Genomic DNA, 23,850 nt, shown 5'->3' with positions numbered 1-23,850 from the left:
TCCACACAAGCAGAAGCATGAACAATGCTATTGAGCCTATGTATTTTAGAATTTTTGAACTTGTACCTTCCTGCTGTTCATGGTCTTTTACATCCAATCTAGAGTTATAATGTAGCAGGTGGCTAACACAGTCTGACTCTGCCCAATAGTTTTTTGTGGCCCTGCAATCCCTCCCAACCATTTCTCTTACTCTACATAATTTGATTCTGCAATGCCAAACAGTTTTGTGATCTCCAAAATTTTCCCCTTTTGAAAAATGGTCATTGCCTCGTTTACAGTGTTAGCTGGGGCCAATGCAGCCCTTGGCCTGAAAAAAGTTATATACACTTGTTCTAATGCATAAAATACTGAAGAGGTGATATTTTCATAAAGTACAGTACTCCAGAAGCCATGAACTAGAGTCTCTTTTTAATGTATCTATATAAAAAATAATGAGCGATTTACAGGTCTCTTTCTAATCAGAACCTTAGAAGTATATATAAAGGTGCTGTACAATATATAAACATTTACATCCAGTACAACCATAGGTTTCTCAACATTCCAAGGCCACATTGCTAAAGTCATTTTATGCAGTTAAGTACAGATACAAAGTCTCTGGGTAGAAGGGCTCACATCAAACAGAGGACAACAAATTAGGTCACGCCATTAAAGGTTAAATTGCATATGGATAATGATTACTTACTGAATAATGGAGGGGGGAACCATTTTAGTTTTACTAAGTCATCTTGATATTTCTGCAGTTTTCATTCAACGCTATTCTGTGACAGAGTATAAGAGAATCTTGAAGGGATGTTTCATGATGTTTGTCAAGGTATTTAAACTACATAGGCTAACTCAAGTATTAAATATTTTCACAGTAATTTTCTACAATATTTGCACATACGTCCTACAGCAACTTGAGTTCTTAAATGAGAGAACAAAAGACACTTCAAAAAACAATTTTCTTAATATTAAGAGTTTAACCAGCTGTCTTTTAAAAAACAATTTCCTCAAGAACTGGTTTGTCTTGGTAGCATCACACCACAGAAATGCTTAGGAAAACCAAGTCCAAAGAATATAGGGCTTTTAAAAACCTCCTGTTCAAAACAGGAATTCATTTGAGCCACATTAAACTTTTAAAAACTCAGGGAAATTAATAAGCAACACAGATATTGTTGGGATGGGAAAACACCATTTAAAAATAAAAAGCACAAACCCATGTGGAACTGTAAGATACTGTAAATTCACAGCCAACATACATACACCTTGCACAAATTTTTAAAAAGGTGAACAGATGTTTTAACGTAACTTAAATGTGCATCATCACACCAGTATATGTTTCTGGGTGCCACATGAGCAAATCCATCATGAAAGTGCAGGACTATTGCACAATAGACAACCTTGCACCATTCAATTTCCCATTCTGACCAATGCCATCAGGCATCCTTTTGAGGCTCTGATTACAGGTACGTTTATGCTTTCAACTTTTCCTTCTCAAGCATTTTCACTGTCATTGCAATGGTCAGCTTGAGAGGTGGTGGTGAGGAAAGGGCTAATCAACAGCTTTCTAGAGACCTAGTGCTTTTAAATGGGCAATTGGATGTCACTTATGTCAGTTGCTTCTGATCAAGCTAGCAGGATAAGCACAGCAACCACACAGGGATAGTCATACAAAACCAGTAACAATAGCACCAAGCAAGTACACCTCTTGAAGTAGTATTCCAGGCTTCAGTGAAATCATATCTCACACAGACAGCATCTAAGGAATTTCATTCTTCAGCAATCAAAGTCCATTTCAAGAGTTCACAGGATTACCACTATCCTAGATATCTTCACCAATCTATTCCCCATCACACTCAAAGCATTCTGACCCAGCAGGGCTAGGTGAAAAGGGTATGTCAGCAATCAAGTTGAATGCAAAGCAATAATCTTCTGAAAGTGACATTGCTAAAGCCCTCAGTGGCAAGCCTGTAGTTACTACAGCACAATGCCAACTTCAGCTGTTCTCCAGAATAAGGCTGAGCAGTATCATGCAAAAGTGAAAATCGAACAGAAATGGTAAAACCTTGAGCAGATAGATGGGCTCTATACATATAAATATTTCCAAACAGCAATGGGAATGACTTTTCTCTTATTCCTACTGGCTCAGGGGAAGTGCCACAGTAACAGTAGTTACTGCACATGCAAAGAACTACACATGCAAAGGAAGTGGAGAAGCTTGTCTCATTCAGTTCAACAAAGCAGTAAAACTGACTGCCAGACTGCCTAAAGTAGAGTGCAACTGATAAAAAGAAAGGGTTAATATGTCAGCAAAACAGGAATGCCACCATTAGATTTTCTTAAAAAAATGCTTGGACATTACTGTGCAAGAAAAATAGTACTGTGCATCCCCCCCCTTTAGTAGATAGGGATTTCACAAAATAGAGGGGAGAGGAAGGGAGAAGAATGTTAGCAGTAGTAGAGTTCTTAAAAGGCAATATTAACAATGTGTCCTTAATTTGCAGACATCCATTTGCCAAAATGCTGCTATGCTGGAAGGAACTTGTTTTGTCCCATCTCAAACACACACACTCCCGCGCAAAAAGCAAAACAAGCTTAAAACACTAAAGAACTTGCAGAACTTATTAACCAGACATTGCATTAAGACATTCCCAAAATGAACACACACACACACACACACACACGCATTGAAAGTTCCATTACAAAACATTCTGCGTGTTTGAGAAATCATCACTTATACACTGTAACTAACAGAACAGGTAAAAAAAGGACTGGAAGGGAAACTAATGGATGAAGGAAAGAAAGTAAGTTTGAGAAGAAAGGGGAAAGAATAAAATATGAGTTGCCTGGGTGGAACCAGAAAAAGTCTTGTTAAAAAAATAAAACTAGAGAACAAGACTTGAAAGCTGGAAGAAAGAAGTCTACTACAATTAAACAGCCTACTGGAAGAGGAAGCTCCCTGACAAAATGTGGAAATCTTTGATTTAGGGTAACATAAGGGATCAAACTCTTTGCTGAGATGGATCAAACTCACAAAAGCTTATTCAGAGGCTGCCAAATCCATTGCTAGAATGATGTAAAATTCAAAGTCTCCATTCTTGCAGCTTGCCATCTCCTGAAATCCCATCACAATTAACTATGCGTCTGAGGTGCAAATGTGCTCCACTGTTAACATTCCTCACTATCATATTTACACTCACACAGAAGTAAGAGAGGTACGTAAAAAAAAAAAGGAAAACAAAGTGAGGTCTTCTAGTAATAGCGATAAGCAAGGACAATTCTTGAGAATTTGACTTTGGTGGATCGGTTTACTCTGCTGTGTTTTAAGATCTTGAATTTTGAGCCAAGGCAGGAAATATTCAAGTGTTTAGACAGCATTAAGCAAAAAAAACAAACAACAGATGGGAGATGCTGACAAACAGCATGGCAGTAAGCTTGAAAGCATATGCACACTCTGCATGTTTAATAACTAATGTTAAAAGTGCTTGTTAAAAAATAATAATCAGGATATAATTTCGTGGCAATCCTGAAGCCACTTACTTCAATATAATCACGCTGAAATTAAGAGAACTGTTGTGATTTTAAAACTACTCAGCTTTCAGATTTAAATTTGTATCACATATTTTAAAGTTGGAATGGACAACTCAAACAAGGTAGTGAAGAGAGCAAATGACAAAAAAGCACATATAAAGGGGCACTGTCCTGTTTAAAGTTATTATGCTGGTATTGACAGGTTTGAGGAGGGTGGAAGAGAGCTTTGTGAAAAAAGGCATTTGGGGCATGTTTGCTCCCTGACTCCAGAGAGCCAAGAAAACCAAGCACATCTAACTTCTTGCTTGAGCAGCGAGAACTCAGAAATATTCCCTATGTAAACATGCAGCATGCTTGAGTAAATACTCATTTTTAAACTTTTTTCCCCCTTTTCTGTGGCAGTGGAAAATGCAGAAGATTCAACAGGATACAGTAGATAACTTGGCACAAGAACAAGAATAGTGAGTCATGATTACACTGATAATAGGCATTAAATAATTTTGTTCATTATCTCACAATACTATCAGAAAGCCTTAGCAGTGCAACATCAGGAGCAGCAGGACACCACCTTCAAAGGGACCAAAGGACAGCAGCTTTTGAAGAGTTTCATATATGCAATCCAAAAGGTCCTTCATGCAGCCTAATTTAACTTCCAATCAAATGTACTTTCTGTTCATCACAGTGTCTGAAAAAATGACAGTTTTGTGAAAAGAAAAAACTGTTTTAAGTGGCCACATTAGAAACCTGATTAAAATATGTTCTAAAAAAGTTTGTCAGTCAAACCCGTTTGTCAGTCACACCTGTTGCTTTTGTGACTCTGCTTGCACTTGGTACCTTCCAAGGTCCAGGAGTTATAGCTTTCTTCACAGGAGATCTGCTCTCAGTTTTGAAAATTCCATCCTCTTTGGTTTTATCAGCTGACTCCAAGTCATTGTCTCTGTATTTGTTCAGGACAACAGGCTCTTCTGCTTCAAGCCTAGTGTTGTTATCTCCAGAAAGTACTGAATCATCAGGAAGACCTGCCATTTTTAATTGGTTAGAGCTTTTGATTTTTTCATCTTCCAGTGTTTTCTTTCTAAGTTGACTAGCCTCAGAAAGTGAAAGAGACTGCTCCTCTGACTTGTAATGTGCTGTCTCTGAAGGGCATTTCTCATCCTTCCCAGATATGTTTTGCTTTGTGACTTCTTTTATGCCTCCTAATTTCACTTTTTCTATTGGTAGCACAGTTGTGTGCTTTTCACTAACAGGTGTTCCACTTTTAAATTCTGTTAATCTTTGCTCTGTGCTCAGATTATCTCTGCTTCTTTCTTTCTTTGGATATTTCTGGGGACTGGCAGATCTGCCTCTCTTTTCCTTGACAGGGACTTTCCCAATATCTGCACACTCAGTGGTTCCTGGGTGCTTGTTTTCGCGTCTTTTGGGACTTTCTGGCTGGTCTAAGCAACCCTTGGTGGTTTTTTTAGGTTCACCCATTCGAGGGCTGTTGCATGGTGCTTGATTATGGCCTTTGGAAGTACTATTGCTCAACTTTTTTGGGCTGGCTGATCTGCCTCTGCTGGTTGCATTGCCCACTGCCAACTGTGCAGTACTGTGTACCACCTTATCACCTTTACTGGAGGGGTGGTCCCGTTTGTTCACATTCTTTTGTGCAGAAGTTGCATTCTTAATCTCCAAGTGGTTTTCCATTAAAGTGCTTTTCTTTTCAGGCACAGTTTTCTTCAGTTCTTCCAGTTTCTCAGGCGTCTGGACTTTCACTAAAGCTTCTTCTGGTCCTGGCAAATGAGATGCTTCAGATGTGGAAGCAGAATGTGAAGATGAGGGAAGTGGTGTCTGTTCACCATGTGTTACACTTGAGGATGTTGGATTCAAACTATCCAGATCACCTGCATAAGAACAAGGACAAATATGCCGCTAAGCAATAAGGATGTGTTCTTGACATTTAAAGCCCTTCCAGTTTTAAGCTATGTAAAAACACAACAACTCATACAATGAAAAACCAACTTATGTCTCTATATGGCAAGACAACAAATTAGGTTTTACAGACTGCAGGTCATGTATTCTTTTGCTAATAACTGTATTTAACAAGTGCTGCATATCCCCCATATGTGCACATCCTTCCCTGCTTTGCAAACCTGATTTCTGTGCATGCTCAACTCTTCCACTACAACAACAAAAAACTGCAATCTACATTAACTCACTTTCCTGTTAACCACAACACTGCACGATAATTAAAACAAGAGTCTTATTATTCCTTTACATTTCAGGGAAGGAATTTCTCCCACAGGGTCTAGGGAAGTGTATGCATGGGGTTTGCAGAATGGGCTGGAGAGAGAATAAATGAAAGGTACACAAATCTTCAAAATCGTGCTGAGTATGTAGGGCACATTTAATTCAATGTAGCTTATAACAATATTCATAAGCCACCAATTCAAAAAATAATAATTCATGGTGGTATACAATAAAACCATGAAATCACAAAATACACAATTTTAATAAAAGAAACAAAATGTCCAATGCAGCTTGATTTCAGCCTTTCTCAGAGGCAAATACTATAAACGAGTAGAGAACTTCAACAAAGCATGATGCCTTTAACCAGTTATAGTCCTTGACCCCAAGGAAAGTTGAAACTGAAATGTGCTGAGTATTTCACATCTTTCTTTAGAGTACCCCACATACCTTTGCACTGTTTTGAGGCTTTACCTCTTTTTGTTTGTTTGTGTTTTCATGCTGCCCTCTGCTGTTTTTCTCAAGAGAGAGTAACCACCATAATGCATGTTACATAGAACAGTTGGGAAAAATCACTGATTTGGAGGATGTGCTAGGAAGGACAATGATCTCTGCTGACACATGGAAAGGCTTTGGGATTTATTTAGCTGGTAAGACTTGTGAAATGCAGGACTCCTAAAACTTATTCTTCTGCATCAGTGATAGACTACACTTAAGCAATACATGCCAAAAGAAAACTGAAAACAAGGAGAGCGAAAAACTACTGTTTGAAGCAAATAAAAAGAGGTCAATCACAAGACATGCAGATTTACCAAGTCTTTAAGGAAAGACCAAGAAAAGCACTGAAAGCTTTAATGCTGCTCAGGTTTCACGTAGGAGCACAAACTGGAAGGAGCCAAACCTGAGGGAGGAAGAGAAAAAGCCCAGGACTATATACCAAAATCACAGCACACAGCAAAAGACTTCATCAGAAATGTACGATTCACAAGCAGAGTGCAAGAGCTGGCATAGTGAGAATAAAAAGAATCACGCTATTCCTTACTGTCCTGTGTTTGCAAGACCTGCTTGAGTACGCTCCACCAAGGAAGCCTGGTAGTCACACTGTCTTAAATAAACAGACCATCAGGTCTCTGTGGTTGCTCTTGTATGTGTGCCTTGAGAGAAAGTGCTGAAAGATGCTGAAGTGTCCCTTCCCCCCTTAGCCACTTTCTCAAGTTCCCATGTCTGTTTAGAATGTTTGCACCCAAAAGGGATCACCTCAATTTTCTTAGGGTTATTCAGTTAAGGGGCGAAGTCTGTTGCAAACTGCTCCACTCTTGTGGAAAGTTACTTTCAGACTAATACAGCTCAATATAACCTGTTGATTGATGTCGCTTTCAGAGACTATTTGGCACAAATTCCTGTAAAGTAATGAAACAAAGGGGTCCACTCATGGGAAAATAGACTGATCTCACAAGATCCTCTGGGAGCTGAGACTTCTGTGTCTTTTATCAGTCCTTCCAAATATAGTACCCAACATGTTTCTTTTTCTCTAGTGCTGCCTTCCCTAACCAGGTAAAGTCCAGAGCTTGTAAGACTACAGCTTTCACGATCCCTGACTACTGGGCTATACTGAAGGGGTGCTGGCAGTTGTAGACCATCTGGAAGGCACCACATTGGCTACCCTTGCTCTAGTGCATTTGAACATTATTTACCTTTGACTGGGGGAATTTAATGCCTCTACATTATTCAAGTCAATTCCCTCTCTCTGTGTGTCTGCCTGTATCACCTCTGCAAAGACTTCAAGGACTGGTGGGTGTGGATGGCAAAGGACCTACATCACTGTTTCTCTTGGGGGACTGCTGAGGGTTGGTGAGGAGGGAGAACAATGCCTGGGCCTTGGGGATATACCTCATTTTCCTCTAAGTGATACAGGAAGACAAGGAAGAAAAAGAGCATACAGTCAGCACAGAAGGAGCGGGAAATGGGGAAGATTATTTCTAGGCAACTAGCTGACTCTGGCAAACAAAGCTCTCATGAAACTCTGATCTGCCTTCAGGTATGAAAGCAGATATAGATGTAAGTCTGCTTGACCTTGTCTCTGGAGAAGATAGCAGAGTTAATGCTCTTCTAACACTGAAGAACAGCAGCATCTGCAACATACAGAACAGGCTAAGACAGTCACTCCCTCTCATTCATCAGATCCATAAACAGGACAGAAGTACCATATTACCATGATCTGGTATTAAGCCGGTTCCTGGTCGCAAAAGGAGGAGAACTTTATTTCCTCCAGACTGAATCAATTCAATGGCTCGGGTATGGGTGATTCCTTGGGTTGGCTCCCCATTGATCTCAACAATCTGGTCCCCAACCTGAGGAAAGAAAAGCATCCATATTAAACACAAAGGGCACTTCAAATTCTTGCCTTATACATAGAACCTGCTTAAGCAAATCCTGTTTTGTCGCATATTCAATTCAAAGTGGCTAACAATATTCATACTGTTATAAAATCTGCTGAACTCACAGCACCACCCATGAATAGCATCCCAATTATCACCTGGAATTCCAGGTACTGACCTACTCTAGATAACTTCAAAACAGCTTTACATTCTGTGAGCTGGCACCTACATATGACTGCTGAAGGACAATGCTAAAGGCCAGCTGTGGAACTGGGGGCGGAGAGAGATGGAAGGGTTGGCATTGAGGTGTGAAATGCAACCCAAGAATTACAAAGTGCATATTGCAGTGTTGTTAACTGACCAGCAGATGGCACTGTTATATACAAGGTGCAGTCATTCCACACAATGCAGGGCTGGATGGAGCCTGACACCTCGGGGAGTAAAAGGGGGAGGGAACAGGTTCCATTTAAGGTGGGGAAGCAGCATTGCATTCTAGTCGTTTGGAGCAGTTTCTTGCTTGAAAAATAGAAACAACTCACAGTGCTGTGAAAAACTCCCTCTAGATATTTACTGTGTGGTTGAAAAGATATTTTTAAGGAGAAAGAGCTCATTTCAGTGAGAACATTCATTTAGGAAAGAAGATCTACATTGGCAGGAAAAAGCAGGGGACAGCTCTTGAGGCTCCGATTTGTAACTGGTTTCAAGTTTGATTAGCTTATGTGTATTTTGTCCAATTACAGGCAAATTCATCACTCCCTTAGACTTCTGCAATAAAAAGTGTGGAAGCAACGCCTTAACAGCCATATACCACAAGCAGCACAGCTGCATCTAGGTTCCTATAAACAAAATATACCGTGGGCCACTAGAAACATCCTTGCAGATATAATTTTATGGTTTGCAAATTGATTCTAAAATGAAAAGTGGTATACTGCAGTAATAAAATTTACATCATTAAATTCGTTTATAGCATACATCTCAGTGAACACTGTAGTGTCTTGAGAAAGAGTCTGTTCAAAACTGCAACCAGCAGGGAAGAACAGTAAACAAAGTCTTCATTTTTCTCAGTGTTACCAGGTGACCAATGAGGTTACCCTGGGCAGATGGGCTTACATAAAATGGAAAGTATTTGTTTTATTTTATTTGTTTAGAAGTGTAAAGAAGAGAGTATGATCCAATGAATAGTGTGCTGGAGTTCCAATGCCCTGGAGCTACTTTCAGAGGCTCCTGATGCACACCCTTTGTTAAAAAAAGTATGCCAATATGCTAAGTGGGACAGATGCTTGGTAGTAGGAAAGGCATGGCTGTTGAGGTTGAGACTCCTGAAAAAGCAGCACTGACAAAGTCATATAAGAGCTCACTCACCTGCTCATCCTCCAAAATAATACAGTGGTGCCCCGCAAGACGAATGCCTCGCAAGACGAAAAACCCGCTAGACGAAAGGGTTTTCCGTTTTTTGATGCGCTTCGCAAGACGAATTTCCCTATGGGCTTGCTTTGCAAGACGAAAACGTCTTGCGAGTCTTGCGATTTTTTTCGCTCCCCCCCCTTTTTCTAAGCTGCTAAGCCGCTACTAGCCTTTTAGCCGCTAAGCCGCTAAGCCTTTAATAGCCGCTAAGCCGCTAAAAGCGCTAATCCGCTAAGCCGCTAATAGGGTTGCTTCGCAAGACGAAAAAACCGCTAGACGAAGAGACTCGCGGAACGGATTATTTTCGTCTTGCGAGGCACCACTGTATATAGCAACCTCTGTCAACATTGCCCTTCTGTTTGTCACTAATTCATGCATTTGCTCATATGCTTTTGAGACCTACTTTGGCATTTGCCAACATAAGCTACTTATTATTTCACGATAACAGAGGTTATGTCTCCCTTTTCTACTGATTCACCATTAGGTATATTAGTGTCTGGGTGCAACTGTATAAATTCAAGATTAAAGGGGGGGGGAGGAAGGCGGGAAACATGAATATGTGATTCAAGTTTGGGGCTCTAGGAAGGGACACTACTTGAGATAAAGCCCATGGCATATTTTTGGAAAAAACAAGTACACCCTGAGAGTAGGGACAGACAACACAGTGGCCTCCAGATGCAGTTGGACTACAATTACTATCATCGCTAATTATTGGCCATCCTGGCCAACAACTGGAGACTGCCACATTGGCTATCTTTGCTGAAGAGTCCCAGCAAATACTCTGGTAACTATTTGGGAGTTGATGCAAACAAGGGAGAGTGGCAATGACAATACTTACTCTGTATAATAATAATAATAATAATAATAATAATAATAATAATAATAATAGGGCCTGAAACACCAAGCAAGGTCAGCCAATTTAGTCTTTAAGAATCTTAGGTGATTAAGCCCACCCCCACCCCCCAAAAAACACCTATTAGATACTCACATGAATTCTCCCATCTTTAATGGCAGGGCCATCTTCAGCAAGCCGAAGAATAAACAACCCCATGTTATACTCCTTTCCTCCACGAAGGCTAAATCCAAAACCTCGAGGACCTCTCTCCAATTCTACAGGATAACATCCAGGGATCTGAGCAGAAAACATAGAGCAGACTTAGATTACATTGGAGAGAGACCTTCCTTACTATATTGTTAGAGAAAGCTTCAATTTCTTAAATTCAAAGGATGATCTAAGCAGAAATGAAGTTCACATATCAGGCAACGTACACCGCCCCCCCTTCAGCAATGCACCCAGGAAGAGCTCAGGCACAAGCTTAAATTTCTTCACTCAGTGAGATCATGAATTTGGGGTCTCCATACAGTGAAGAAACTGGGGAAGAAAGTGAGCCTAAGACAGATCCTGATCTCTCAAGCACAAGCTCAGGGAGAAAAAGTTGACTCAGGCAGATCTTAACGTAAGATTGCAAATGAAAAGTGGCTTTCCTAAAGATCATCCTGATTTTTATTTTGACTGAGAGCCAAGCCCCCATATAGGGGCTGCTGCAAAGTGCTTACCCCACTTTGGTCTCCATGCTGCAGATGTAGCATTTAAAAGTGTTTTGCCCTGTATATTAGCTGATATGCATGCATATATTTGTGCCAGCAATAGCCAATGACAGGGATATGCAATATAGTTCAATGCTTATTTAGTCATATTGGGTGGAATCCAATGAAGTGCTAAGTGAACAGTCTGTCAGCACAAGGATTTCTGCTTGTGCAATGGAACGTTCTTTCCCTCTCCTCACCCCATATCCCCTACGTATATTCTAGGGTTCTCCTAATCCTCTGGTGCAGATTTAGTAATTCCTCAACTAATTCTACATGTAGACTCTATTTACTTTAAAACTTACAAGGCCAACATAAGTTCTTCCAAAAAAGGATGCTCTTTCCCATTTCCCATTTCTTTAGCACCGAAGTCTAGGCCAGAAACTCTGCACAACTGTAATAGCTATGCCTCCCCCCCTTTCTGTTACTTTTAGAAGTATGAGGATTTAGTGAGAAAATTATTATGAGTCATTGGAAATACAACTATTCTAGCTTAACCAGTTAGGGATAAACTGAAGTTGCAGTGACATTTTAAGTTCTTTATCAAAAGTAGCCAAGGCTTCTACCACAGATGTAACCCAGCAAGCTTTATGTAAAGCATAGCACTCCATCCTTAAACAGACTAGATCTTCCAGTAATATCCCAATTTCCCACTTCATATTGATTCTAGTCACCTGAAGATTAAATGATTTAGAAAACCCTGCTAGTTTAAGACCAGAGTTCAGACCGTCTCTTGTTGGCTCAAGCTCTACAAAGCTGAGAAACGAAAAGCTAAAGTTGACAGTTTAACATAAATGATGCTGTGCAATGTCACAAATTGTGCTTTATTACAACTTACCACCCATGCACCCACACTTTTGCTTGTTTTTTTCAGGCCCAAATCCTGATGTGGAGGATGGAGTGCCTAGGACCAGCAAACACGTCCCATATTGTCCTAGTCCTGTATTGTCTTATGAAGCACCTGAGCTTTACTGTAATGCTAGAGGAATTCTTCTGCAAGTTGTGGTTTATTTTTAAACACTACATTTTGTTAAATGTGGTCATGCATAGTTGTGGGATGCACAGCTGCAGGGTGGCTGTTCATATGTGTTTATGGTGCCCATGGCAGTTTGTCAGGTTTCCAAATGTGCCCAGAAACCTACGAAGATTGGTGACCTCTGGTACCGTCAGTGTATTGCACTGCTACAAGCATTGCACATGGCAGCCACCAGGTGGCTCCTGAATTCAGAACAATACATTCTATGGGGTCTGCTTCCAAATTGGCCCATCTCCACCCTCAAAACCACCAATGGAGTTCCTGCACTTTAAATATTCCAATCAACTATGTGGAATTATGTTCTGCACAAAATGTGGCTGCTGCCTCTTTAATTTCTAAGCTCCAATACAGTACATGAAGCACTTGACATTTATAAAGTCAGAAGTGATGGTAACATAGAATAACAGAATCGTAGAGTTGGAAGGGACCCTGAGGTTAATCTAGTCCAACCCCTTGCAATGTAGGAATCTCAACTAAAGCATCCATGACAGATGACCATCCAACCTCTGCTTAAGAACCTCCAAGGAAGGAGAGTTCACAATCTACCAAGGGAGTCTGTTCCACTGTTGAACACTTCTGCCAAAAAGTTCTTGTTAGATTTGAACCAGTCCTTGGAGTTCAAATCAAGGAGTTTCATGAATGTTGCTGCTTTTATAGCGTTTGTAGAATATCCACTGCAGTGACTGTGACACAAAGTCTTACCTATCCCTATATTTGCTATGGGAAGTTTCGGCCTCAAACAATAGACACCAGTTTAACAGAGCTGTTGTCCAGAGAAGAGTTTATACCTGAGATAGTTTGCTCCCTGTGACAGATGAAACACCTTCCGATGACGAGAAGTGCTTGAAACTGTTGCATTGTTCTTTTCCAGTATCAGCTTCTACAGCACTCCTGAAATTAAAGGAAGCAGAGGGACGTTTGTTTATTTATACCCAGTCAGATGGGCAGGATTGATGTCATTACTACTACTACTACTACTACTACTACTACTACTACTACTTGTTGGTTTCTGTTTCCCTCACTGAGCAGCAGCTGGTAGTCATGGGACTATGTTTTCATTCCACAGTTCAGTTACTGTTGGATTCTCACGGGAAAGGGAGAGTGGATGTGACGTTCACTGGTTTCCTGTTTCTTTGTTCTGTTGTTTCTTTGTTGGAGTTGCTCTCTGCTCTCACAGAGGCAAGATGTATGTTTGTATGCTCTCAGCATAGCTTAGAAATAAAGCATAGCAATGTAGCACCATACCTGCTTCATCCTTTCATTTGCGGACTGGGATTAAACTCTGCTGGGCTCAAGGCAAGATGAGCCATATCAGCTCAAGGGCCGGAGCTGAATAAACTAACACTATTATTATTATTATTATTATTATTATTATTATTATTATTATTATTAAAATATATCTCTCAAGGCAAATGGATACCAACAACAACAATTGTGGTCTTGTGGCAATGTAATCATGTCCTACATGCCACTGCTGAAATCTGAAATAGCTCTGGATGAAAACTGGAGAGCATCCATGGCGTCATCAGCTGGCAGGACAGTGGCTTTGGCAATACTGATTCTCTGCAGTGCTTTGAAGGGGATGGGGAAGAGTTTTTCCATGCTTTGCCTTTGCTTGCAAAATGCTCCCTTTAAGATCAGAGTGAGATGGGGACTTAGAGCAGGAGGGAGAGGGAGTCTTGCAAAGCCTTTTGAGGGTCCCCCCCTCTTCCCTTTTATGTCCCTAATCTTACACCAGCCTTTAATCTCCACTCATGGGTTGATGAATGGAGATTAAATCCTGCTGCCTACAGTGAGTGATCCTGTTCCCTGCTGAAAACAGGAACATGCAACCAATGTAGGGAGGTGCTGAAACCGAATGGTTCCTGGAAGTCTCCGACTGGCCATGTTGGAGGCTTCTTAGTGACAATAGTGTTTTGCTTAACAATCCTAACATAGTGTTGTCTTTTTTTATTGCAGCTTTTGCCTGCCTTCTAAGCAGAGCCCTGGGGAAGGGAGGAAAGACAACAGAAAAAGCGAGCCAGAAAGGGGGCTGGGCGGGGGGGGGGGAGAGAAGAGGTTGGGGGGAGGGAGACTGACAATGATTTTGAACAAAGGGGAGAGTTTGATTCAGAGAAGCAATGTGGGGGGCAGACTGAAGAAAAAGCTCCATCCTGGGCAGGAAAAGAACTAGAGGAGGTGTCTTGGGTTATATGGCTGACCCAGAAGACTTTCATGAGTTTCCCTGCTTTCCTAGGCATAACCCACCCAATGAAGAAAAACAAGCATGAAGCAACATTCATACCGTATCTTTCCGTGTATCGGATGAGGTTTTTTGACTCAAAATTCACGTCAAAAAACTGGGGTCGTCCAATACATGGATAGTGGCATGGGGAGGGGGAGCGGCATGCTGCCAGCCAGCTCATTGGTGGGAGCGCTGCTTCCCCCGATGCCGCAGCGAGTGGGGAGCGATCTGGGGGGTGTTTCCTGCCTGCAGCTACATGGGGGGGGGGGGAGAGAAGTTGCGTGCCACCAGCCAGCTCATTGGCGGGAATGCAACTAACCCCAATGCTGCTGCGTGCAGGGGGTGCTCCCTGGGTCGTTTCCTGTGCGCGGCGGCATCAGGGGAGGTTGCGCTTCTGGGAGTGCAACTTCCCCCGATGCTGCTGGGCGCGGGAAACCATGTATGGAGTGTTCCTGCCCACGGCTGCGTGGGGGGAGAGGCTCAACAACTTTGGGCCATTTCCCCCCATTTCCCTAAAATTGAGTCCCCCAAAATAGGGGGGTCTTATACAAGGGGGCGTCCTATATTCGGAAAAATACGGTACTTGATATTTTACATAGCAGGGTATGTTTTTCCAGTGCTAATTCATGCCCAATTCATTTGGCACATGATGCTGGGATCTGTGTCTCCTGGAGCAAAAAAGGTTTCCCACCCTTGGTGTAAACATAACCCTCAAGAAACCAGATGAGAAGAAGTCCTCTGCACTGGGACTAGATCAATTCCTGAGTTAAGAAAGCGTCCCAGAAAATTAACTTGTTTTGACCATAGATAGAAAAGACAAGAAGAGTTACCTTCTTGCCTCCCTGTTTTCTAAGTGGCCTAAAAATAAGAAAAAAACAAAAGTATTTGTACCTGTCAGTAGACAAAGAGCTGGCTGGCACTGTTCCCATTGGCCGATGCTGTAGGGCTGGACTCTGCTTGGCAGAGTTTGTTCCTGATGGGGGACCACGATGCTCTGATCAAGACAGGAGAGAGAGATTAGAAGTACCCTGCACATAATAACACTATTTTAAAAAGGAAAAAATATGCCAAATATACTACTTTTGTGGTTTCTAGTTCTGCTCTGCCTTAATGAAGGCAACCCCCACAACAGTGGGAGATTGTTGGCGAAGGAAAAACAAGAAGACTGAGGGTAATTATCATTGCAAATTACCCCCAGGGACAAGGAGAACAGGCTTCACTTGCAGTTCACCTTGGTACCTGGCTCTCGCTCTGGCATGGAATGCAAGGGGCAAGGAGGCACTGAGTATAAAAGCATTTTGCCTGCCGAAAACCCTCCAATGCTGCCATTAGGAAGCAGAGGTTCTCCTATTAATTAGAGCTTAATTGGACCAAAGTACAGACATGTGCTAGAAGAGATGAGATCACAAACTGTGGAACAAACCAACTGCAAGGACTTTAAGGTTTGAACTTGAGATAAGACTTCATTCGGTGCAAAAGACGGTGCAGGGAGGGAGCCTATGGTTTATTTATTTAAAGTTTTCTTCTCTACATTTATGATTCGGCAACCCTCCTCTGAATGTTAGTCCAAATTATATTTGTACAAGCGAGGTTGGAAGAAATTGGATTATAAATATAGAATATAACATCAAACGGAACTGTCTCTGTAAAAAAAGGAAAGAGGGAGGAAAGCTCTATTTTGCAGAAGGTTTATGATGGAAACTTACAGCTGACTCTTCCCCATCCTTTATTATTTACAAAGTGAACTGAATAACACAAAGAAGACTTGGAATTCAATTTAATTGGAAGTATAATTGCTCATATATCTTCAGTTGGAAGGAAGGATGAAAGGTGTCTGTGAACTGCCAAGGAACTGATAAGGTTCTTTATTGAGTTATCTGCAGTTTGACAGACCGCTCTTCTTCCCAGGCTGAAAAAATGGTGACAAAAGGTTATTTACAGTCATACCTCGAGTTGTGTTTGCTTCACGTTGCGTTTTTTCAGGTTATGAACGCGGCAAACCTGGAAGTGTTTACTTCCGGGTTCGCCGCTTTGTGCATGCGCAGGAGCGATCTGCGCACTTCCCTACATGAAAACCCCTGGATGGATCTGCTTGACTACTGGCAGGCTTAAGGACTCTGGAGGGGCTTGTCTGCAAATTTCATCTACTTATGTGAAAAGGAATAAAATAAGCTGCAGCAGTTCTTAAAATTCCACATTATATTAAATGGAGACAAAATAGGTTCAGTTTTCACAGATCTGATTTGGACATGGATAATGAATCAAAATGGAAATGCAGAGTGGATCCAAAGCAGGTCAGGCTGCCTCCAAATGCTACAGACACAAGACCAAATTTTGAATCTTAGCAGAATTGTCTGAATAAGGCCTTACTGGTGCTTCTGCCTCCAACACAGCATACACAGTGATTAGATGAGGGGAGGCAAAACCCTCCAAATGTTGTTGGATTCCGACTCCCATCAGCCCCAGACAGCATGGCAAATGGCTAGGGATGACGGGCACTGGAACCCAGCAACATCTGGATTAATTTCCCTGGATTAGATGCTCACAGTAAGCCCAGCCACACTTACAAAAACAAATGCTTTTTGAAACGTAAGGCGCCACTCAGAAAGGAACAAAGCATATACTAACAAAACAATCTCCCTCAGTGAAAAACCTTAAAGAACAGATTTTAGCCCAGTATGAACTGGTAAATCTTGGAAGAAGCAAAAAGGCTTGGATAGTGTCTAATGACACTAGGTGTGCCGAGTTAATGCTTTCCCTCCTTTAATGCAAATTCATTCACATCTGCAATACCTTGTGGTAAGATTAATGCCCTTAACACTATTCCTTAACACAGATTTCTACATTAGGTTCCATTTTCCCAGCCATGCAAGAAAACCCTGTAGAGTTCAGCACAGAATTGCTTGGCCTTCTTACTATGAAATGCCTTGAATATCCCCGCCCCCATAAAGACAAATGTCAACATTTTCTCCTGTTTTACACTCAAGAGTTTTAATTAATAAGCACAGGTAGGGAAAAGGCCATCTGTCTGTACTCATTCCCCTCTCCACTGCTCATCCTCTTCCGCCTGCATTTCTACTTTCTACATGACTGGGGCTGACAAGCTTCTGTTTTGAGCAAAATGCTAACATAATGCTTTGTGGAGCATGAAGCACAATTTGTTTTTCTTTAAATTAAAGAGACTATGGGAACAAAAAAACAGAGAAAGTTACAAGTTGGCATTTCTAGATGCTAAAAAGAGTTTAATAGTGGGTTTTTAATTTCTAGTTTAGGATGTTTCAACTAATGGAAACAACAGGGAAAAGCAAAGCCAGTAGTAGCTAGTATGCTATGGTGATGCAGGTTCAAAAGCTGTTTTTCTTTCTTTGATTATAGTCCTACTGATCAGTTAATGGATGGAGGTATAGATCATCCTTTTGAAACAGAACATAAGAAGAGCCTGCTGTATCAGGCCAATGGACCATCTGGTTCAGCATCCTGTTCTCACTGTAGCAGGATCCGTGCACAAGTGCACCCTCCACTCCAGCAATTTATTCCTACTACTGAACCAATTCCTGATCCACAAGGTCCTCTTATTCCATGGCTGCTATGCTTGCTTAGGAATCTTTGGTGAACTACCTTGTCAAAAGCGTTTTGAAAACTGAAATACACTACGTCAGGCATCCCCAACCTGCGGCCCTCCAGATGTTTTGGCCTACAACTCCCATGATCCCTAACTAACAGGACCAGCGGTCAGGGATGGTGGAATCTCCCTCCAAAACATTTGGAGGGCTGAAGGTTGGGGATGCCTGCACTATGTTAACCATTTCACTAATGCTTGTTGGCACTCTCAAAAAACTCTAATAGGTTTGTGATATGTGATATGGGACTCTGCTTCAGCAAGCCTTGTTCTTCTATATGCTTGGTTATTTAATCCTTAACAAAACTTTCTGCCAGTTTTCCCAAGACAGATGTTAACTTAACCTGCCTATAATTTACAGGATCTCCCTGGATTCAGTTTTTAAAATTGGTGTTATGTTGGCTAGTTTGCATTTTTCAGGTATGGAGTCTGATCTTAGGGACAAGCTACTTATTTTTGTTTAGAAGATCAACCATTTCACAGTTGAGTTCTTTGAGAACTCTCTGGCTGCTGCCATCTGGACCTGGTGACTTGTCAGTTTTTATTTTGTCCGTTAGGCCTAAAACTTCATATCTTGACACAACTATTTGCCTCTGTTCCTCCTGCAAAGAAAGATGCAAAGAATTCATTCAGCTTCTCTGCAATCTATTTATCCTCCTTTAGCACACATTTGAATTTCTTGACATCCAAAGGTCCAACCACCTCCTTAGACTAGGGTTGCCATATTTCAAGAAGTAAAAATCCAGGCGACCAGCGGCTAAACAAAAGCTATTCAGCTTTTTTGGAAAGTTTTTGAGCTTTTTTATTTGTGAGATTGCTAGCAGGGCCACCGCCGCCTGCCACCGCCGATTGCGCTAATCCCCCAACAGGGAAGAGGCAGAGGGCCAGCTCCAAGCACTTGCTGGGCTCTGGTAACCCCAGTTCCAGCTCTCGTCCTGAGTCCCTCACTCTAGCGCTCCCAGCCCTGGCACCACTCACAGACTTTGGGCTCCAGGTGGCCCAAATGGAGCAGGAAGCGGAAGCAGCAGCGGTGGTGGCTTCCTTAGTGGCTGCTGCCAGCCCAGGCTGGGAAAGAGTCACGCAGGCCTGGTAGTGACGCTGGTAGCATGCGGGCCTCGCACACGTTCCCCTCCGGCCAAAGCGAACGCTTCCGCTTCTGGGGCACAGTTTAAAAATAAAATAAAACAAAGCTCCCCACAAACCCAGGTATTTCCTATAAAATGCAACCCCCCCAATGGGGATGTAGGCCCCCCCAAAGAAGACATGTTTGGGATTTTCAGGCATACGGCAAGCCTACGCTAGACAGTCTACTATGGATGTATTTAAAGAGCCTCTTGCCATTGGTCGTAATGTTTCCAGCAATGCACTCATCTCCCCACCCCCAGCATCCCTTACTGTTTGTTTGTACTCACCACCCCACAAAAGTTTCAGTTCACTTTTCTTTTCATTTGGCCAAAACTTCTATTTTTTGAAAGAAGCCTAACAGCTTCTTCAATTCTGCTCTATAACCACACTGGCATGAACACTAGCTCCTTCCTCAGTGATGTAGTTGTAACCACCAAATATTTTGTGATCTGGACACTTGCACATATTTCAAGTACACCTACCTGAACTCAACTTTATATTAAGCGATTTTCTATAAATCATTAACTTATGTAACCCACAAGAAAGTATCCTCTGAACCATGTAGATGTCCGACTGCCTAGTCTTTATTTTGCAATCAGTTATTTTTTTTCCCTTTATGTATTCTTGGGTCCTCATTTTACCTTCAATTTTATCTGCAAAACTCCAGGGAACGGAAAATTGGGTACATCTCTAAATTTCTGCAGTTGGCTCACTTCTCAAGCATTTAGAGAAAATAGCAGATTGTGGTGGCAAAGATTCAAACCGAAAGACAAAAGAGACTACCATGAGTTGTTTTAAACTGTTTTTAATGTTGTATTTTAAATTGTAGTAACCTGCCCTGGGGGCCTTAGAATGAAGGGCAGTAACAATAACAAGAAGAATCTCAATGTCATCTTCACTGAGTAACCATTCTCTCCCCTTTAATATAAAAAAATGAAATTGGGAGTGGGGGGAAATGTGAAAGCATTTCCTTGAAAATAATGGATGTTGTAAGTATAAAAGCCTTGACAAGTAGATAAATGATGTCTTTGATATTCTGTCACAAGTCATAACATGTGAAATCAGTGGAATCAATATTATGGCAGGTTGGTTTTAGGTGATTATTATTCAATATTGTAGAAAGCCATCTTTCTGGCAAAATATCAATAGCAAGTTTAATTACATGCGCAGGCAGTAGTCTGGAAAAAAGCATACCAGTAAACTGAGCCAGAGAAGAGTTTCTTTTCAAGTGATTAGATTTTACATATTTATACTGAGCTGTTTGTGTAGGGAAAATACTATATGGGGACAATGCTACATCAGCAGATGGGATTTCAGAATAATAAAAAGTCATTTTGTTACTTAGAGGACTAGGTTGTTTTGATGTACAGTATTTTGCATCAGCCTGGCTGGTTTGAAGGGAGAAGTTAGATGTGACAGGAGGAGATTGCCACCCAATCCCTGCAAAGTGAGATGGGAAAAAATTAAAAACACAGCCCTATTCTTACCTCATTCTCTACCCCATCCCCCAAAGTTGGACTCTATGAAGTAGCCTCTGCTAGAGGGATAAAAGTTACTTGGTGGGGACTGACAGCAGATAGGTGGTTCTTTCCCCCCTCCTACTTACCCATGTAGTACTTTAAAATCTTCCTTGCCCTGATTTTCACTCATTTTGTAAGGACTTGGCTAATGTCTGGGTAAGTGAAAATTTTGCCAGATGCAAAGGCAAGTTTCTTTGGTGGGGAAATTTCAAGTGCAAGCAACCACAACCCATCTAATTTCAAAATGGTGGTGGTGGGGTTAGAGGAGGGCCTTCAATGGAGATAATAAGGTTTGGGAAGACTCATGGGATAGAAAGCTCCAGGCAATCAGTCTCCAAACTGCTAGATGCTTTTTAGGTAATGGTCAAGTCCTTTGCCCCAAAATGGACTGACAACTAGTATGACCATTTAAGAACTGCGACATATGCATGCCACAGATGCTACCTGAATCTACATGCAATACTGGTCTGGGTAGGAGCACGAAGTGCAACTCCATCTGAAACAGGTTGATCACTACCTCCCTGGCCTACACCACCTACAAAAAGCACCTCTGTCTTAGTTGGATTGAGTTGCACTTTGATGACCCTGATCCAGTTCATTACTGACTCTGGACTATGATTCAGTATCTCCACTGTCCAATCCCATTCTGAAGAAAAGGAGAAAGGGGGCTAGGTGTCACCGTCTGCTAATGACATCTCAATGCAAATCCGCAAAATACTTAATTAAGCAGCTTCATGTAGATGTTGAGCAGCACTGGGGACAATAAAGAACCCTGCAGGACATGCCACAGGGACCATCAGAAGTTCTTTCATACCACTTTCTGGAACTGACTGTCCAGATAGGAATGAAACCAGTAGAATACGTGACCCTTCAATCCCAAACCCATTCAATTCATTCAGATACAGTGGAACCTTGGGTTGTGGACGTAATCCATGATGGAGGCACGTCTGCAATCCGCAGTGTTGACACCCTGAAACGCCACGTCTGCGCATGCGCGATTTGGTGCTTCTGCACAAGCGTGATTTAGTGCTTCTGCGCATGTGGCAAAAACCGGAAGTGACCCGTTCCAGTACTTCCGGGTTTCCCACAGTCCGCAACCTGAAAACACATAACCTGAAGCGTCCGTAACATGAGGTATGACTGTAGGCAATATTGAAAGCAGCTGAAAAGATCCAGATTGTGACCATGTGGCAGCTGAATCTTATTGTATCTAGAAAGTACAACAATAACATTCTTACCTTCTTCAGCAACAACAGTGAGTGTGACAGTGTTCCCTGCATCTTTGATTAACTGCACAATGTTTTCATGTGAGAGGTCTACGATTGACTGGCCATTCACTGCTGAAATTCTATCTCCCACTTTCAGTTTTCCACAGTGATCAGCTGGACTCCCTTCAATGACACGCCCAATTTTATGCGGAATCACTGAAGAACGAACAAAAGTCATATTCATGTCTCTACTACACACTGTTATATGGGCACTGTTATCCATTATCATTTACACAAACCACTGCAAGAGCACACAATGCTTAGTCGACGAACCATGAATCTAAAAAGTCTGTACCTTCTGGAAGGATTAACTGTGGAAGCCTCCATCTGATAGCCTATGACCATAGTAAAATAATCATCAGATCAAAATATGTAGTACTCCGTTTGGGGTTACAGGCAGTGCTGGATTACCCAAAATGCAGATTAAGCACGTGGTTAGGGAACCAGCAAAGATGGGGCAAAAATGAAAAAGAGAGGGTTTTGTTCGTGTTGTTTAAATGATATTTGATATTTCAGAAAAAAGACAGTTTGTGATTAACTCATTGGTCTAATGAGTGACGAAGTTCATTCAGCTGTTGTGGATGAAATAAGTACTGCTGGGTAGTTCAATTTATCTGTCGACTCTACACCTGGTATTTCACCTACTGATCGGTTGTACTAAGATATGTCTCTCACACAGATGGAAAACCTTCCCCGTGTTAAATGTTGCTTTTAGAAAGGGATTCAAAAGCTTTCTTAGCTGCAACCATGTCGGGCACAGGAAGGGGAATGCATGTAGGGCTGGTTCCAAAGGGCCCAGTTCCAACTGAACCCAGGGGATATCCATTGAGTCTTTAATAATTCAAGTCAATTGTTTTAATTCCAAGACCTCATAATAATATTTAAGTTGCAACATCCCTGGGCCGCCCCACTCATGGGGGTCTATACAGTGCTATGTTTTCCCCTAGATATAAAATCTGAATAAGGCTTGCCATTGAATGAAGTAAGGTTCTCTTTTCTTATTCACTTGTTGGTCAGCTACACAAAGGGGAGCAAAATTCCCACTGCCGTGGGGTGGAAATAGGGAAACTGCCCATTGAATTTGAAATCTCCTGTCTGGCAACTTTATCTTACTAGATCTTCCCTTTAACTGCTTAACTATTATTTACTATTCTCCAGTTTTTTGAGGGTGATCTTATTAGCTCTCCAATTATTTTGAAATGTATCATCAAGTGATTCTTAGGTGCCCTCCTGCTCAGCTTATGGGTCTGTGGGGGGAAATTATTAAATCTACATGCATCTGTTTATTTTGCCATTATTCTACTTTTCTGAAACCCTGAAGGCCTAAAGCAGAAAGAGACTGAATTCTGCCTAGATCCTTGCAGCTGCTCATACTCCCTCTGTGATTAGTTGCTCACACAACACTGCACATATAGGCAGTTTTTGTTATGATTCCATTCCCAAGATCCCAAGTATCCATCAATTTTTTATGCCTGCTGCTTTTTCCCACACATGTTGTTAGCACCCTGGGTGACATCTTACATACCAAGTAAACTAGAATCACTCCAAACCTTGCGTGGTAGCTGGAAGTCTGAACTGCTTTGTATAGAACTGATGCTTTATTCTAAACTATGCATCACATGAAGGAAACAGATGGGACAGAGGTGTGCTGAGCTGTACTTAGCAAAATTACCAAATGGCATTTCAAACTATGACAGTAAATCTCATGCAGTTTCAGAAAGCCACCAGCAATTTTAGATTATCTTATTCAGGCTTGCAATTAATGAAATGGCTGTCACAAAGAAAATGACAGATATGGCTTCTAGTTTTTAACGCTATTTGATGTCTAACATGTTTTTTTTTTTGTATTTCTTCTCAGTTTTAATCTAATTAATGTCATATTGTGGCTATAAATGAAAGAATAACGTGTCAGTATAAACATACTACACATTTCAAAATCACTACTACTGTTAA

General features: G+C 41.5%; 1 protein-coding gene across 5 annotated transcripts in view; it reads right to left on the bottom strand.

The window, feature by feature from the left end:
• Positions 1 to 388: 388 nt before the first annotated feature.
• MAGI3 (membrane associated guanylate kinase, WW and PDZ domain containing 3) overlaps positions 389 to 23,850 on the bottom strand; it is a 115,648-nt gene continuing 92,186 nt past the window's right edge. For 3 of the 5 annotated variants that reach the window (XM_083617297.1, XM_083617296.1, XM_083617298.1), the window contains 6 exons: positions 21,868 to 22,053; positions 15,257 to 15,359; positions 12,930 to 13,032; positions 10,507 to 10,650; positions 7,949 to 8,087; positions 389 to 5,393 (listed from right to left, as the gene is read on the bottom strand). In XM_083617297.1, coding sequence (XP_083473423.1) covers positions 4,288 to 5,393; positions 7,949 to 8,087; positions 10,507 to 10,650; positions 12,930 to 13,032; positions 15,257 to 15,359; positions 21,868 to 22,053 — 1,781 coding nt within the window. In that variant the 3' untranslated portion in view covers positions 389 to 4,287. Of the gene's footprint in view, positions 5,394 to 6,548; positions 6,638 to 7,948; positions 8,088 to 10,506; positions 10,651 to 12,929; positions 13,033 to 15,256; positions 15,360 to 21,867; positions 22,054 to 23,850 lie in introns of all 5 variants that reach the window. The other 2 variants (XM_083617299.1, XM_083617300.1) reach the window with 1 other exon arrangement.

This window comes from Podarcis filfolensis (genome assembly GCF_964270895.1).
Source record: "Podarcis filfolensis genome assembly, chromosome: 6".
Lineage (NCBI taxonomy): Eukaryota > Metazoa > Chordata > Lepidosauria > Squamata > Lacertidae > Podarcis > Podarcis filfolensis.
This window is presented reverse-complemented; position numbering and strand designations above follow the sequence as displayed.